General features: G+C 41.1%; 1 protein-coding gene across 1 annotated transcript; it reads left to right on the top strand.

Moving 5' to 3' along the window:
• The first annotated feature begins 1990 nt into the window (after window positions 1-1990).
• SODALDRAFT_329435 (hypothetical protein) lies at window positions 1991-4173 on the top strand. The gene is made up of 3 exons (XM_028610935.1): window positions 1991-3003; window positions 3064-3465; window positions 3648-4173. The coding sequence occupies exons 1-3, from the start codon at window positions 2199-2201 to the stop codon at window positions 3866-3868; spliced, it is 1428 nt and encodes a 475-aa protein (XP_028462628.1). The 5' UTR covers window positions 1991-2198; the 3' UTR covers window positions 3869-4173.
• The last annotated feature ends 13325 nt before the right edge of the window (window positions 4174-17498 follow it).

The following is a 17498-nucleotide window of genomic DNA, read 5'->3' as shown; positions in this document are numbered from 1 at the left end:
AATAGCGCTCTGGCTTAGTTAATATAAACGGATACCCCCTATTTATATTATAATCTTAATAGTATTATCGTATAATAACACGCTACCCCTTAGGTTAAGTAGGCTCCTAGTCCCGTCGCGGTAATGGACAGGTCTTTATAAACTATTATAGTCGTAGGCGTAGTATTATAGAGTTAATCTTTCTAGACTTCCTCTATCTTATTAGCGGTGGTAGCTACTACTTTCCGCCTCTTCTATATCGCGGTATCCACGCGGCTTTTAAAACTATAGTTACGTATCTTCTTTTCTATAGCCTTCGTAATATCTTCGCGGCCGCGCTAGGTATAAGGGCGTATATCCGGCCTTATATACTAATAGGCGGCGGTAGTATAGGGGTTCTTATATATCTTATAAGGCCTCCTCGTTACGGGAGGGATAGCCTTTACGGACGTATTACTACGAGGACGCTTCTTATTATCTTTATTATTAGTAGTATCCTTAGTATCGGGGAGGTCCCGAGGGTATTAAAGGTGTCTCTCCCGACTTTAGGCTTTATAGCGGAGGATTATAGGCTTTTTATATTACTAAGAACCGTATATAGAGCCTTTACGAAGTCGTTAATCGATAGCTTATTTTCCGTAATCTTATCGTAGTTATTTACTAGGTAGTTATTACTCTATTCCTAGGCGATAGGTCTAATAGCTTTTAACACGTCTTCTACCTAATAGTCCGCGCTTAATAGTTCTAAAACGCCTATATATTTATAGTGTATTATCGCTATTTTCTAGCTTATAACCCAGCCGTCTATATCCTTAGGTATAGCCTTTATAGGCGTGGTGTATCGTCGATATAGGACTAAGGCTTCCTTATAAAGCTTTATAGGGGTTAGTCCTATATATATATATAGGAGAGTAATCTAAGGTTATAGGTTTTTTACGTTATTATTCTATAGTTATATAAAGAGATTATATAACGTGGTATAGATAATCCTTTTAATATCTAAGTATACCTTATTAAACTCCTTCTACTATATATTATAGTCTGCCTTTTTCTTATAGTATATGCGGCGATCTTATAGATAACGCGTACGCCCCTTTTTAAAGAGGTCGTCGATAGATATAAGCGTCCTTATCGGTGGTTCTTTTATTACGGCTATAACCTTCGGGCGAGCGGCTATCTTCCTTTTACTGGCGGCTATAGCTACTATAATACCGGCCGTGGTAGCTATAGCTACGGCGTCCGTAGCGTCCGTGGCCTTATCGCCTTTTAGCATAATAGTAAAAGACGGAGTAGCCGTGATAGTGGAAGATAAGGTAGCCGTGGCCTCCTCCGCGTCGGGGTCCACGGTAAAGGCTTCGTATTTATAGCTATTAGGTGGCGTAGGCTTAAGAAGTAGGTAGGTATCGGCCTCCTTATCGCTTAGCTTTAGATCGAGATAGTTTTCCTAGTAGGAGGCAGATTTACCGCGTATAGCGTACTCCTATATTACCTAATCCCTCTAATTAATAAGGGTAGTAGCGGCCGCCTTCTATTCGGCGTTAGATATATTAAAAGATATCTTTACTAGTTTATCGGTTAGTTAATTAATAGGTAGGTTAATTAATCTTTTAATTACTCTAATTAGGTCTATAATAGTTATTTAAGAGTGCTTATATAAACGTGATTACTTTTATAGTAGAATAGGGGTAGCCTTATTAATAATCGTTTAGGCGTTATAAACCGGGCTTATAACTATCGCACGTTAAAAGGAACTTAGATAATTAACTTAGTAAAGCAGAAATCTCGTATATATATATATTATTAAGTTATATCTATATAAGTCTCTTATACCCTTAATTTAGGTGGTGAAGACTCTATTATAGGTACTATATCATTTAGATCCTATCCGGTCTTTTCCGGTATCCGCCCCTGTCATATCCTAATACCCGAGGTCCGAAGCCCTTACTCAGGGAGTAGATCCCCCCTGGATCCCCTATGGACCACGTCGTGGTCCTGCCCATACGACAGATTTCTGCTCTACCAAGTTACCTTAATTATACAAGTGCTATTTGACGTGCGACAATTTTAACGTGCGATATGCCAAACGAACGAAAATAAGTGGGGCATGGCACGGGTATTGCTGTCATAGAATCAAGAGCACTAAATTACTGTCGATATTATAGTCACGGGAACTAATTACGCAGGCAGCATTGCGCTCCGATGCTGAGACACCAGACTCCATGCGACCAACTGATTTATCATCAAAGCTCTCGCAGTTGAAAGAGGACTTAGATGGAGATGAGCTGTCTCTTCCTTCCTTCAGCCCAGGCCATACTCTGGGCCCGGACACCCCAGGGATGGCCAGAAAGCGAGTCCGGTCAGTGGTGAGAAAAGTCTCCAAGCCAGGACGCCACTCATCCGGCCAAGCAAGCAAAGGGACTGGGAGAATAAGAAACTTTTCCGGAAGGTCTATTCCCGAAGACATGAATGAATGCAACACCAGGAAAGGCCGCAAGCCACATCCAGCTATTGATTTGTGCAAAGGTGACAAGGAGGAAGATATGGCGAATCCAAAGGCGGGAGCATCCCAGCGGCATAGCCACGGTCAGACAATGGAAACAAACCATAGTATCCCAGAACCCCAGGTCTCTCCATCGAAGAGCATCGGTATGGATGGTCTGGGCCGTACACGACACGCAGCGAAGTACCTTAAAGCTGGCGAGGCCTCCAAAGTCTTTGCCGTGCAATATTCAACCACCATGGACATGGATGACAAAGACGAGTTGTCGGAGGAAACATTTTCGCGGCCTCCACCAGCGTCGTCGGGATTGACTGCACCGATTGTGCCTTCTAGTTCGATTAATATGCCGACCAGCGAGTCTATACGGAACATCGGCAGTGCGACTTTACAGAGCCAAATGGGTGAATTGAATAGTATATACGAGCGGTTGGAGGCTCGGTATCAGAATCTGCGGGAATTAGGTATTGGTGAGGCAGAGCGTAATTTTGAGCGTCTCAAGAAGCAGTGCGAGGAACAAGCCAATGGTGAGTTTGTTTATTTACGTAAAGATATTCAAGATTATCTTCATCGCTAACAAGCATCAGCTGCAAACGATCTAATATCTGGTCTTCGGGCAGAACTAGTGGTGCAGCGCCAGTTAGCCGAAGAGGCCCAGCAACACCGGGAGCATTATGAGGACGCCAATGCGCAAATTGCTGAGCTCAAAACATCACTATCCGAGGCCCAGGAGGAGACTCAAGTGCTCAGGGAGAAATTACTGGCAGCCGGATCAACAGAAATACCCGGCATCAAGGTTTCTAGCAGTGGGTCTAAAAGATGCAACGACGTACCCCGAAATGATTCTGCTCCCGCGGCCGTGTATGAAGTACATGAGGCCCAGATGAAGGACGAACTCTATGGTGACTTGACTGGTCTTGTTATCCAAAACACGATGCGCAAGCCATCGGGGATTGCCTTCGATTGTATTCAGAGAGGAAACATCGGAAGTAAGTGGTTCAACCGTTCAGAGCTTAACCTCACAAGGCTCCGTGTGCCATTATCTTTCTACGGCTGAGGCACCAGGGCCTGCTAGTTTGGTCTTCTCCGACGTTTTCTTTTCCTCGTTTATTATTATGTCTCTCTGTTTTGTTTTTGTCGAATAACGTACCTATTACTGATGAAATCCAAGTTCTTCGTTTCAGGCTCACTGCCGGGGTCAAGGGGTGCGACACTGATTACGAAGACGCACAATTTACCTATATGCCTCAGCTTGATGCAGAAAGGGACAAAGAGCTGACGAGCGTTCTACCCGACTATTTAATCGAAGATATCACATTTCCACGTTCTCAGGCGGGCAAGTTTTTTTCCCGCATTTCGCAGTCTTTAAACAGAAAACAGCCAGGAGCCTAGGTGGTGTCTATGTTCTCTCTCACAAATATTTTTTTACCACATGAAAGGAGAAGCCTTCCGCAAGACCTGCCAATACGGCAAGTAGATACGACGAGAAGCCGCACAATAGAGAGATGGATTATCGGCGGTTACCTAAATGCCTTGGCGATTAACGTTTTTCCAACTGGTTATCTGCACTACCTACTTCCTTGCCAGTTCCATTATCAATCGTTCGATCACATATGACAGTGTTTGTAGGGCCCTACTAGGGAGCCAGTACAGAGTGTCGAACAGACCACAGTCTTTTCGGTTACGTAATGGGCCAGATTGCCAAGAGTATAATCCGGGTAGACGCTTACAGAATCTGCACTATATAAAATACGGTGGCAGCGTTTCCCTAACGGTCTAAGACAGTTATAATTATACATAATTGCCTTAATCCATTTTAACCTATTTTATAACGATTTTAACTACGCTTTATCTGATAATTAAGAGTCTTACTTGCTAAGTAAAGATATACCTATTTTTACCTACCTTTTTACCTCTACTACTACTACCGATTTAAGAAGCTATCTAGCCGCGCCGATATAGCGTGTTAATCTATAAATACGATTAAGATATCGAATCTTAGCCCTATTACGTATAAAACCTATAAGGATTAGGAGGTCTGGCGACGCCTATATAAATCGGTTACTACCTATAATATCGTGTAGAGGTTTCTCCGCCTAGTCGATCCGACTTAATCCCCCGGAGGAGCCTATAATACCGAATTACGACTCTTTCCCCTCTATAACGCCTAGGCGTATCCCTATATAATATCTCGACCTTACGGATGCCGGCTAGAAGGCGTATAATATCGAAATCGCGCGCTAGAAGATCCTATAAGCGTAATACGATAGCTACCTAAAGGGGATTAACGCTATACTAACCTAGTAGGTTAATACGATCGACTAAAGCCGTAGATAACTACTACGAGGAGGTATACCTTGCGAGGTATACGAAGCCGTTAAACGCGATACGGATTAATACCTAGCTACCTACTAAACCGATACCTATAAAGAGTATATCGAGTATACTTAGTACCCTGCGAATAGCCTTAAGAAGCTAGGGGAGTGGTTAGATAAGTGGTAGCTACTACTATAAAGCTATAAAGATACCGGTTCGAAGCCCGCCACGTATATATAGGTTATAGACTTCTTTAGAGGTATATGCCCCTATACCGGCCGAGATCAGACTAAGGCCGAGGGACGCCTGATAGATAACTAAGTAGTTATACCCGAAGATCTTTATACCCTCGGCTAGAAATATATTAATACTAGACTTAAAGACTAAGGAAAACGCGGTAGCCACCGCACTATAGTATTCCCTATATTATATACAGGAAGTAAGGAGGGTAAAGATACCTTAAAGGCCACGGCTAAGCCCTATAAAAAGGGCGGCCGTAGGAAGAATAAAGCTAAGAATCTTACTACCACGGTATCTATAGCTATACCTTCTACTACTTTAACTAACCATTCTTCTTCTAAAAGATATTAATCTGCCCTCCGATAAGGGGAACCCTATTAAGTATACGCTACGCCGTATCACGATATTAACACCTATTACTATATCTTTCCGGAGATAGCGTTCGACGGCTAAACGACCTATAAAGCACTAAAATAACCGTCGACCGGATCCTTAAATACGACCCTGCTATACGCGCGGAAGTAGAAGAACTACGCGCTGTAAAGAGGGTGAAGAAGGATATAGGCCGGGATTCTGTATAGCTTAAAGAGGCGTGACTCGCCCCTAATAGTGTCTCCTACGCCGCTAGCTTTATAGTATAAGCCGCTACTACTAGTTACCCTCTTTAAGCCTCTGCTATCCTCTATTCCGGTGCCACTATTTATATTGTTAACGATTTTTCCCGTTTTTCTGATTTTATACGCGCTATATAGGGTGACTACGTAGTAGCCGGTAGTTTATCCCTGCCTATTACAGGTTACGGTAACGTGACTATTAGATTAAACGGACTAATAGGAGACCTCGATTTTAGGCTATTAAACGTCGTATACTACGAAGATTTTACCTGTAATTTAATTTCTAACTAACGCCTACGTCTTCGAGGATACTAATAGGATTAGAAGCCACTAAAAAACTGTATTCGGCATTCTAATAGATTTATATCATACTAGCTAAGTCACTGCTTCGATTAAACCGTTATCAAATATGTACCTTCTAACTAATCTACGGCTACTTTTCTAGGCTTTTCTTCTTCTACGACCCAAAAAGCTATCTATAAATCGACGATACGGTATCTAAGCACGGTAGAGGGTATCCTATAGTATCTACGGCTAAGGCACGCAGGCCCTAAACCACTTCGGCACCTAGAAGAGTAGACGCAGGGGGTTAAAATCAAGGGACTAATAACTATCGACTATAAGGCCTATAAGCTTATAAAGATACAGCGGTATATTAGCAGGTACCCTCGTAATATACTTGCTTCGGTAGGGGAGCAGTAGGCGATTAATTTCACGGATTTTAACCAAACGTCCGATAAGGACTCGTGGTTTATATTTTTCACCGACCGTTATAGTGGTTTTACGGCCACCTATATTATAAAGAGTAAGCGGGCAGTGGATATCCTCGTAATAATTAAGGAATTCCTTGCCTAGGTAGACCGTTAATTAGGCTATAAGGTACGCGTTTTCGAATCTAATAACGAGCTAACTTAATCCCACGATATCACCTAATTCGTGCGTGATAAGGGTATCCTTTTAAAGGCATCTGCTACCGACACTTAAGCGTAGAACGGGGGTGTCAAACGCGCTATTACCGTGGTTATTTTAAAGGGTCGTGCGGTACATATCCACGTAAAACTGCCGCCGTTTATATAGCCTAAGGCTACTTCTATAGCCGTATACATTTATAACCGGACGCTACGAAGGCAGTATAATAATAAGGATTAGAAAACGCTATATAAGGTCCTTTTTAGAAGGAAGCCGATTTTATTATATCTCCGAACCTACGGCTATAAAGCGTACGCGATAATAAAGAACGCATAAAAGGCTGCTAATAAGCTATTAAATCGTATCGCTCCCCGCGCCTATATCGGCTATCTTATCGGCTACGATTCCACTAATATCTTCCGTATCTAGGTACTAGGCCGGCGCTACTACCGCGTTATCCGTACGCGCGGTATAGACTTTAACGAATATACCTTTTTTAACGGCGATATTAACGCCTTTAAGGATAACCTCCGTTAATTAACCGAGGAGTAATTAGAAGACCTAATTAATTAGATCGAGTAGGAGAGGGCTAGAGATTTATGGCCGTTTACGGACGTATAAGCTAAGGACCCCCCCCCCTTATATAACTGCTTAGTTTGAACTTAACCCTTTACCGGGGGAGCTTCCCCCCGGATCCCCTTCCTTAACGGCTTTAGCGTTAAGGTTATAGTCCGTAATACCCGGCCGTAAAGGGGTAGAGGAGGCTATCTCGACTTAATCAGGATACGATTTAGGTCACGAATAGTGTAATTTAGCCGGTATAGCGCCTGATTACCGTTTATATCCGCCCGATCCACTATTTCCTACTCTACTAGTAACCCTACTATCGGTTATAGCGCTAATAGTAGCCGTAATATTAGGAAATCGTGAATCCTTTACGGTTATAGCCGTAGGGTTCCTTATAGATAGAGGAATACGGTGCTATAATACCCCTATAGTTACGGCTATAGGGCTCCTTATAGATAGGGGAGCGCGACTAATTAGGTAAGGAGATAGCTAGAAAAGAGATTATTAGATTATAGTATTTAACGCTAGCCGTTATGCCCCGGATATATATATATTAAATAGGACTCCGCTAACTAAATTACGGTTAAAAAGGTCTACGCCTATAGCGCTATAGCGACGCTTAATAATACTCTATACATCCACGGCCCCGGCGGTAACTACCGGAAGTATAACCCGGGAGGCTATCTCGGGAAATATAACCCCGGCGGTTATTTTAGCGGGTACTCCAGCGGTTACCCCGGCGGCTATAAAGATCCACCGTAAAGACCTCCTTCCTCCTCCGAAAAACCCTTACGATATACCCTTATACCCCTATAACCACCTATTCCGATAGGTATAAGAAGACCACCTACGGAGCTACGAGGAGATAGGGTTATGGATACGTGTGCCGGCGTCCGTAGTAGATAGATATTAGGTACTTACTTCGATATAGGTAATAATATATAAGTTTAATAAGTATAGATTTCTATATAAATATAAGGTAAGGCTTATAGTACGAGGAGATTAGTAGTATTAATCCTTACTCGAGGAGATATACATAGTAACGCTAACCAGATAGTTATTCAGCGCGTTAATAGCTATCGCCGCCCGATTTAACCTTACGCTATTATAATTTAACGTTATAAACGCGTTTATATACGCGCCCCTCCCCTACGATACCTTTATATACCCGCAGCTAGCCTTTAAGCTCCTAGGAGTCGTTTATACCTGAAAAAGGCGTTATATAGACTTAAGGAGTCTCCACTACTTTAGTAAAAGCACTTTTCGGCTATCCTTTTAACGTACGATTTCTAGATAATACCGTACAAACCGTGTTATTGTCTACGATATAGTTTAATCGTATTCTTCTACGTCGACGATATCGTTATCGCTTATAAGGAATAATATAAGGCGTAGATAAAATAGGCCGTTAATAACCTATAACGCCACTATAACCTATAAGGTAGCGATCCTCTATAGTAGTTCCTTAGTATTAAGGTTATTCACGCCCGCGTCGCCCGTAAAATCTGGCTATCATAACACGACTACGTTATTAAGTTAGAACGCCTATTAAAGCTGAATAGTAAGTATAGTAGTAACTATCGCCTAATACACCTAATTAAGGTTATAGAGCTATTACACTATTTAGGGACCTCGACTAATATTAAAAGCTATTAACGGAAGATAGGATCTATACTATACGTAGTAGTAATATCGCGGCTAGATATCGCTTTCATAGTATTAAGACTATATGGGTTTAATATTAATCCAGGGCCTATATACTATAAGGCCGCCGATTATCTAATCCTTTATCTAATTAATAGCTAATAGTTTACGTTAAAACTAAGGGGTAGCGATACTATTAAAATCTATACTAACGCCTTATTTACCGATAATACCCTTGATCGAAAAAGCAGTTAAGTGTACGTGATATGCTTATTTAGCAGTATAATCGCGTAGCGCGCTAATAAGCAGGATACGGTCACGACGTTAATAACGGAAGCAGAGCTATTAGCGTTAGTATAAGGTATAAAAGAGGGTATCTTTTTATAACGCCTATTACTTAGTATAGGAGTAGAATTTAACGATCCGGAATTAAGGATCTTATACGATAATAACTAAGCGATTCGATTAGTTAATTAAGAGATTAGAACGTTAATAACGCGCCTCCGCTATATCGATATCCACGGCCACTAGTTATATTAAGTAAAGAAATAAGGGTAAATACTCGTAACGTACGTTACGAGCGCGGAAATAGTGGTAGACGGATTAATAAAGGCGTTATACGGCGCGACATTTAAGATATTCAGGTCCTAGGTGGGCGTGATGGATATACGGGAACGGTTATAGCAGAAATAGCTAAAGGAAGTCCGGATAGAATATTCAGAGGACTTGGAGGATGAATTTAAGGGCGGCTATAGCGAATAGATTATATAGCTAGATTATCTGCTGATGACGAATAGCTTTAATCGCCTAACTAACGTTTAGGGCGATTAGGGGGTATATCGAATAGACTATAGTCTTTTCGGTTACATAATAGGCCGGATTACTAAGAGTATAATCCGGGTAGACGCTTACAGAATCTGCACTATATAAAATATAGTAGCAGCCTTTTCCTAATAGTCTAAGACAGTTATCATTATATATAATTGCCTTAATCCATTGTAACCTATTTTATAACGATTTTGACTACGCTTTATCTGATATAGAGGACTATTTTACTAGTAAAACAGTAGGGCCCGCTAAGTATAATAGACTACCTAAGTACTAACCTATAATATATATACACTTCGAGTACCTAAATACATAGATATAATCTCTTTTTAAACAATCGGCAAATATAAACTAAACCACTAAACCACTATAATAACTATTATAAATTATTATAATAACCCTATCTTCTAAACCTAGTTAGCACCGCCTCTATTTCCTCTATCTCTTTTATATCTTCCTGCTAACTAAGTCATTTCTTTAGTATTCCTTAATAATATATCTATTTTACCCGTAAACTTAGTAGAAAGAAGCTTTAAATTATATATATCCGAGTCGCCCTTATTATTATTATTACTAATCTTACTCCGCTATCCTATCTAATCTATAAGAGGCTAATTTAGACTATACAGTCCTTCTTAGGTGTCTATAACGGGGAAAACCCGGGGTGCCGGGGAAAACCTCTATCCTTATCCTTAGGTAGAATAATACTATTATAGGGCCGATATAGCCCCGGTTCGTCTCGTCTACGTATCTAGATTATACCTCTAGGCTAATAGCTAATAGGAAGGGTAATAGGCTATAATTTGGGTTAGCCTAGGCCGGTTATTAGCGAGGGAGCGGGGGGCTATATAAGTACTATAGCGTCTCCGCTATATGGTAGCCGTGGCACGCTATACTCAGTCTCCTTATAGTCCCGGGGATTATTTCTATTCTTCTTTCTGTTTAATTAAAAAAGGGTTAGGATATTCCGACTATATCAACTAGATAATCAGACGATAGTGTAGGTGTTAACACCTGCTATAACTAATAACTAAGCCGGCAGCGCTAAATTAATCCTACGTCTATAACGCCTATAACGCCTAATTAATCCTACGGTAGCAATCTTTAATTAATCCCTTTTAAAAATCGTAAATAGCAAAAATGACGTTTTTGTATTAATTAATTAACTAGTCTACTACTACTATAGCTCTTATTATAGCCGCTTAACCGCTCTATCCGTACTAGACTAACCAGATATCCTATCGGAAGCGTTTAGTATACGATTCTCTTCCTATAGCATTCCCCCACGACCTCTTCCACGTCCTATTCCCCGTATTCGTCGCGGGCGCCCGCGACTACGGCCACTTTGCGGCTATTATTATTATTATACTCTTTAAACCGACGAATAACCTCTGTCTGTAATTAGGCATTATAGACGTTATAAACGTTATAGGCGTTATAGACGTAGGATTAATTTGGCGCTGCCGGCTTACTTATCAGGTATGGCAGGTGTTAACACCTGCACTATAGTCGGATTATCCGGTTAATATAGTCGGAATATCCTCACCCTTAATAAAGAGAACAAGTAAGGTAAGTGTTCCTGCCTCCCTTAAGGGGGTGGGTACTTATTATATCTAGTAGTAGGTAGGTAGGGTAAGCTTCCGCCTATAGCCGTAAAATAGTAGATAGTTAATAACTAGTAAGGTCCTTTTCGTTTTCCTCTTTTCTTCCTATAACAGTATAAAGCTTATTATAGGTTTTCTTTATATTATATTCCTGCTTACGGTCCTGTAGGCTTACCGTCGCGGCATTATACTGACTAGTCGCGTCTTCTAGTCCCCTATTAGTATTTATTTCTATATATTTCTAGTATATAGTTTATAGGTAGCGCTATAGTAGCGCAGGGCTAACTAGATAGTATAATAGTATTAAGTAATACATATAGTAATAGCAATAATAGTATTAGTAGTATAATATAAGTATCTTTATAACCGAATAATACTTAGTAGTAGTAGACTAATAGCCGTAGATACCTTCCTCTAATAGTAATAACTATTATTACGAGCGAGGCATTGTTCGTATTATACCGTATATAGGCCCTAGTAGTATTATGGTAGTATTATAGCGGCTAACGTATAGTAGTTACTTACGTTATAGTAAGCGTTTAGGATCTTACCCTAAGAACGTTAAGGCTTATACTAATACCACGGGTACTAGTACGATATACTTTTAGTATACTAATAGTCAAGGTCTATATAAAGATATACATCGTTCTTATACCATAGAGGTATCGCTAGGTTACCGGTATGGTTTAGTGTAATAGGTTAATACGTCCCCCCGCTACTAAAAAGTAGTAGTAACGCCTTGAAAAGATCTATTAGATATATATAACGGCTAAGGCCGCTAATAGCAATACTAGTATTATGGTAAGTAATCCTCCTTAGGTGTGAGTGTAGTGCTATACTAATAATCTATAGGCTAAGGAGCGCCTACAAACGGCGGCTTCTTTTTTCGGACGGGCTATATCTAGGGCGTTACTTTCTACTCGCGGCCGCGGCGGTATCTTATCGGTAAAGATATAGGAGCTAACGCGTCAACTTTAACGTATAGAGAGTATAAGGGGTATATTACTAGATTACTTTATAAGTAGCCCTGCTAAGGTTCCCTTATAGCTCTTTTATAATATAGAGCCAGCCAACTATCCTAGGGTCTTAAGTATACCGCGAATAGGGTTAGTGTCTCTAAGGGAGGTAAAAAGAATAACGATAAGAAGTAGTATAGTATCGGTACCGCTTTAATACTGCTAGGGTCCCGGCTTATAAGGCCTTTATTTAATAATACACTAGGCTATTATAACGCTCCTACCCCGTTATAGTACCGCTGTATTCTTATAGGCTTCCGTGACTTCAAGGGTAAATCGGAAATCGTTAAGCCTTCTTTGTTATAGGAACCACTTAGCTATTATCCCGGCTTTAGTATTATATTCTAATACATTATATAAATCTCCTTTAGTCATAAGCGGTCTCCTTATAGCACTAAAAAGGTCCCTACGCTCTTCCTTAGTTATATCCTAGTACTAAAGGACTATATACTCCGCCGTCTTTACTCCGTTATCGCCGTAAGGGTACTATATTAATAAGAACCCTAGTACCCTTGCCTTAGCTAAGAAAGCCCGTAAGCCAAGTTTTTCACATCGGATCTAAGCAAGTATAGCGCTTTATAGTTTAAGGAGTCCTCTATATTTCCGGAGGGAGTGTTATATTAAGGGGCGGCCTAGTACCGCTACGGTATAGATATTGGGCTATTATACTATTATCTAGGTCTTACCCTATTCATTTATAAGGGCTTTCCTCGGGGGCGTAGCTTTCGCTTAGGTTATTAGAGCGGTAAGTTAGGCGGTTTATATAAAGGCGTAATATATTCTATAGTATTTATTCGGTACCGCTAAGGCCCTCGCCGCGGCTTATACCCCGGCTAATATCTTATCCTTAGTACCCTCTTCCTATATCCAGAGGACCTTCCGGGTATTAAGGCTTATAAGGTATAGGTTAAGGGGGGGAATAAAAGTCTCCTTTTCGAGGACCCTAACCGGTATAGCCTTATAGGCCCCTACTACTAGTCGGAGGCACCGGTTCTATACCGCTATAAGTACCGTTATAGGGCTATACCGGGGTTGGCTTTAATCTTATAAATAGCTAAGGCATAATAGGCTAATATTAATCTTATTACTATAAGATATAGCCTCCTTCTATCTACTAAGCTATAGCCTTACGCCATCGCACTAAACCTTCAAAGAGCGTATATCTAGGTAGTAAGGCGACGTTTTACCTCCTTAGTATATTATCGGAAATCGAGTTTTCTATTAAGCTAAACGCCTAGGAGTCGTGTCGCCTCTGCTAGTAATACCGAAATAGTATTAAGGGGGAGCGGGGTACGTAAGAGTTAACGCGATTTCGTGGAGGGGATACAGGTATACTTTGCTAGTTTAAATTATAGTCCGCTTATTACCTCCTATTCAAGGTAAGTACGCTACGCGGCGGTAAGGCGGTATCGTATTTATATATCTATCCTGCTAAAGGCGATAATATTCATATTATTAGTACAATCTATTACTGTTATTTTAGGAATTCTTTTTAGTTCCTCGTAAAGAGTAAAGATATAGAGAATAAAAAGAGTAGGGGACGTCTGGGAGCCTTATAGGAAGCCCCCGTAAAGGTACCGCGGAGGGGCTATCTCGCTATTAAGTAATAGCTAAGCTATATAGTCTTAGAGAAAACTACTAACTAGGGTAATAATCTACTAAGGGAACCCTTTTCTTTTAAGTACCTCGAGGAGATAAGAATAGGGGACGGTATATAAAGCGTCTTCAATATCTAATTAAAGTCTTAAAACGGTACTGCTATAGGCCTCGCTCGCCCTTATAGCCTCCGTAACTCTTTATACTACTATCTTAGTACCTTACCCGATTCGGTTACCTATTTATCCCTCTGGGAGGACCTAATACTCCTCCGCTACGGTAATAATATAGTAGGCTAGTATTTCTTTAAGAGCCTTACCTATAATGCTAAAGAGCGATATTAATTACTAGCCTTTCACTATCCTATAATTAGCTAGCGGTCGGCCTTCTTTTCTAAGGACTACCACGGTAGCGTAATAGCACCTTTTCGGGTAATAACTCGTTTTAAGGCACGCTATAAAGATAGCACTTAGTCTTTAATACAGGGGGGGTCTATAGGCTTTTAGAAGCCTTACTGGGAGCCTATTAGACCTTAGCGCCACTTAGGGCTTAGTCCTTTTAAAGCGCCCTTATATATCTGCTATAGTAACGTCGCGGCGGATATCCTATTTAGGGGAGAAATACCGCGCCTCGGGGCGTAAGGGCGGTAAGGTAAGGGGAGGGGAAAACTTCCGGCTAAGAACTTTAGCTTTCTCTATATATATTATAGTTAGGCTATCGCTATCATTATTATCTTAGCGTAGCGGTAGTACTGATAAGGGGTTTAATATTACCCCGCCCTTTATCCGTGCCTATTTCTAGAGTCGCTAAAGGAGGTTATTATTCTTCTTAGTTAGTTCAATCACAACAAAGACACAGCTATTAACCACGGGCGCGTAATAGGAGTACAATCGATAAAACTACTAAGATAGAGATTATAACTACCGCCTCCCTCCCGGGATACTATTATAGCGGCACCGTAATACCGGCGCTACGGTACGACCGGAAGAATTATAGAATAGCGTTATCTCGTCCTTAACTATATTGAATTCGTAACGGACCCACTTTTCGTAATATAAGCGTCCCCCCCCCCCCTAAGACAGGATATAGCGTGGAACCGATATATAACCGAAAAATGATTACCGCGCCCCCTAAAACCGAGAGTAGCTAAGATTAAAGCAGAAATTTAGGCCTTATAAGCTAATAGAAATACGATTAAGTAAATTGTGGAGCTAATAGAGGAACTAATCACGATATATAGTGCCCGCCCCGATACCGGTATAATACTACTAGTATACCTATACGCTTCTATCTGCTAAATTATCCAAGAGGAGCTCCGAAAAGGGATAAGCGGTATAAAAAAGACCTAGGCTAATATTATAGCCCGGGCTCCTATAGCGGTACCCCCGCGGGACCCCGCCCCCCTTAAAATAATCCCTATTAGATATTACCGGGAATTAATCGTCCGCTAAGGAACTCTCCTTAAAGACTAGCCCCTTAGAGCTAGGACCCTAAAGGAAATTCTTTAAGCTATAAACGCTACGACTACCTAATACGATACCGTAGCGGCCCGGAAGCTTCAGAGCGGATATATCCACCTTACTTTTACCGAAAAGGTATAATAATAGGCTACCTATAAGGAGTAATAGGTTAAGAAGGCCTTTAGTAAAGGTGCTGCCCTAGCTATATATACTTACCCTATACTAGCTAAGGCTATCTTTTAGGAGGTCCTTAACGTCCTATCCAAAAAAGACCTACTAGTATCCTTATAAGATATAAATCCCGAGGCTAAAATCCTCTAAGTAAGATTATAAGTACCCCGCTACGGTACCGGTAAAGTAACGCTTCTCCTTATCGAATCGGCTTCCCCGGAAAGGGTAATAAGCCTTATCCGGAATGCCCTCCTTTTTAAGGGGGGTAGCTATATCTATAAGCCATATAATTCTAACCTTAGCCCCTAAGGTGCTATAAGTGCCTATACTTCGGTTATAAGGCTAACGGCTACCTTATAGCAGAGAGGGTATACCGTTATTACGCTAAGCCTAAATCGGCGTACTTATAAGGCCTAGTATAACGGTTTATTAAAAGTTGTTCACGTATTAAGGCCGAAAATATAGTTTATTCGAACTAAGGAAGGAAAGGAGGAAAGGAAAAGTCTACACGGTGTATAGGCGGCTAAGTGTATATAAGATCGTATAGGCCTCACTAGGAGGTCTATGCTTCTTACTCCCGGCTATTACAAGGGACTATTCCCCGGGCTATAGCCTATAATATACCCACCGCCCCGGCGGAGACGAGGTCGCGGTCGTATTATTGTCGCCCGGTCATGACCTTATATTACCCTAGCGTCCCCGCGTATAATCTGAAAATAGCCTCCTTTATTCGATTCTATTAAAGGCTCCCTCGAAGGGAGGCAATCCGTAGCAGCTAAGATCCTTTTAAGGCTAAAATAGTATAAAAGAGCTCTTATATAGCGGTACTGTCGTGAGCTCCTCGCCGGCGTATATACTCGTTATAAACGATATACCTACTAAATATATAACCGGGGGTTATTCCTTCTACCTAAATAGCGTAGGAAGGATAATAAAATAAACCTCCTACTATTCCTCTTTTTTGTATTCTTCTTCCCCCTTTATAGCTTCCTTTTTAACTAAATTCTTTCTTAATTAAATTTCCTATATCGTGAGTAGCCCTAAGGTGCTTTATAAGTCCCATGGTAGTATAACTAATATCGCCGAGTAATAGCTTATCTCCTAAGCCGCCTATATACTTATCGCTATAAGTTAGCACGCCCCTCGCCTATAATTCCATGCCGTAGGTAACTATTAGTAGATAACTAACTTCGCCTTACCTAATAAACGCCCTTATAAGGGTAATAGTAATAATAATATAAGTTCGCGGCCCTTATTACTACGGGTTATAAGGTCGGCCGTAACTAATAATACATAGACTCTAACCCCCCCTCCCGCTAAGAAGCGATACGCCCCTAAGAATCCGCCCGGTCCCCGCTGCCGTACCCCCTATACGTAGTACGTTACGTAGTAGTGTAAATAAGAATATAGTATCGAGTATTACCACTAGTTAGGCCTTAGCGCAGCTAGGGCTAATACTAAATACTACGAGTACTCGTGCCGTATTTATAAGTATTCCGAAGTAGGCGTGCCGGTTATACGTATAGTAACTACGACTAATAAGTAATATAGCTCCCTCCCGCCGCTTATAATACCGCTAATACTCTATAGAATACCGTCTATACTATAAATAAAGATACTAATAATAAGGATATAAGTTACTCCTGCCCTTTGCTTAATAGCCTTTATACTAATTCTTCTATATAGAATCGCCGCTAATTCTAGGATACTTACGGTAACTTCTAAATCGCCCTTGGTTAGGCTAAATCGGGTACAAACGTCGCCGCTCCCTTATAGCTATCCGCCCCGCCTATTACACTTATTCCCGCCGCCCCCCTACTCTAATCGCCCCCGCCCCTACTACCGCTTAGCTATCCGCCGCCCCGCTATCCGCCGCCCCGCTATCCGCCGCCCCGCCCGTTATTACCTAGTTCTAAGCGAGTATAGTATAAACCCTTAATAATATCGCTACCTTTATACGTAGTATAGACTAAACGCTTACGGATATATCGTAAAAACTACAGGATACTAATAATACTCTCTCCGTTATATAGTCGGAGGTCCGTAATATCTCTAAT

The sequence above is a fragment of the Sodiomyces alkalinus genome, assembly GCF_003711515.1.
Source record: "Sodiomyces alkalinus F11 unplaced genomic scaffold SODALscaffold_13, whole genome shotgun sequence".
NCBI lineage: Eukaryota > Fungi > Ascomycota > Sordariomycetes > Glomerellales > Plectosphaerellaceae > Sodiomyces > Sodiomyces alkalinus.
This window is presented reverse-complemented; position numbering and strand designations above follow the sequence as displayed.

Excerpts from the sequence above, each read along its gene's own strand:
- SODALDRAFT_329435 (XM_028610935.1), top strand. The coding sequence starts at position 2,199 with ATGCGACCAACTGATTTATCATCAAAGCTCTCGCAGTTGAAAGAGGAC. Across the intron at positions 3,004-3,063 it reads GTGCGAGGAACAAGCCAATG|CTGCAAACGATCTAATATCT; the intron begins GTGAGTTTGTTT and ends AACAAGCATCAG. Across the intron at positions 3,466-3,647 it reads TCAGAGAGGAAACATCGGAA|TTCTTCGTTTCAGGCTCACT; the intron begins GTAAGTGGTTCA and ends ATGAAATCCAAG.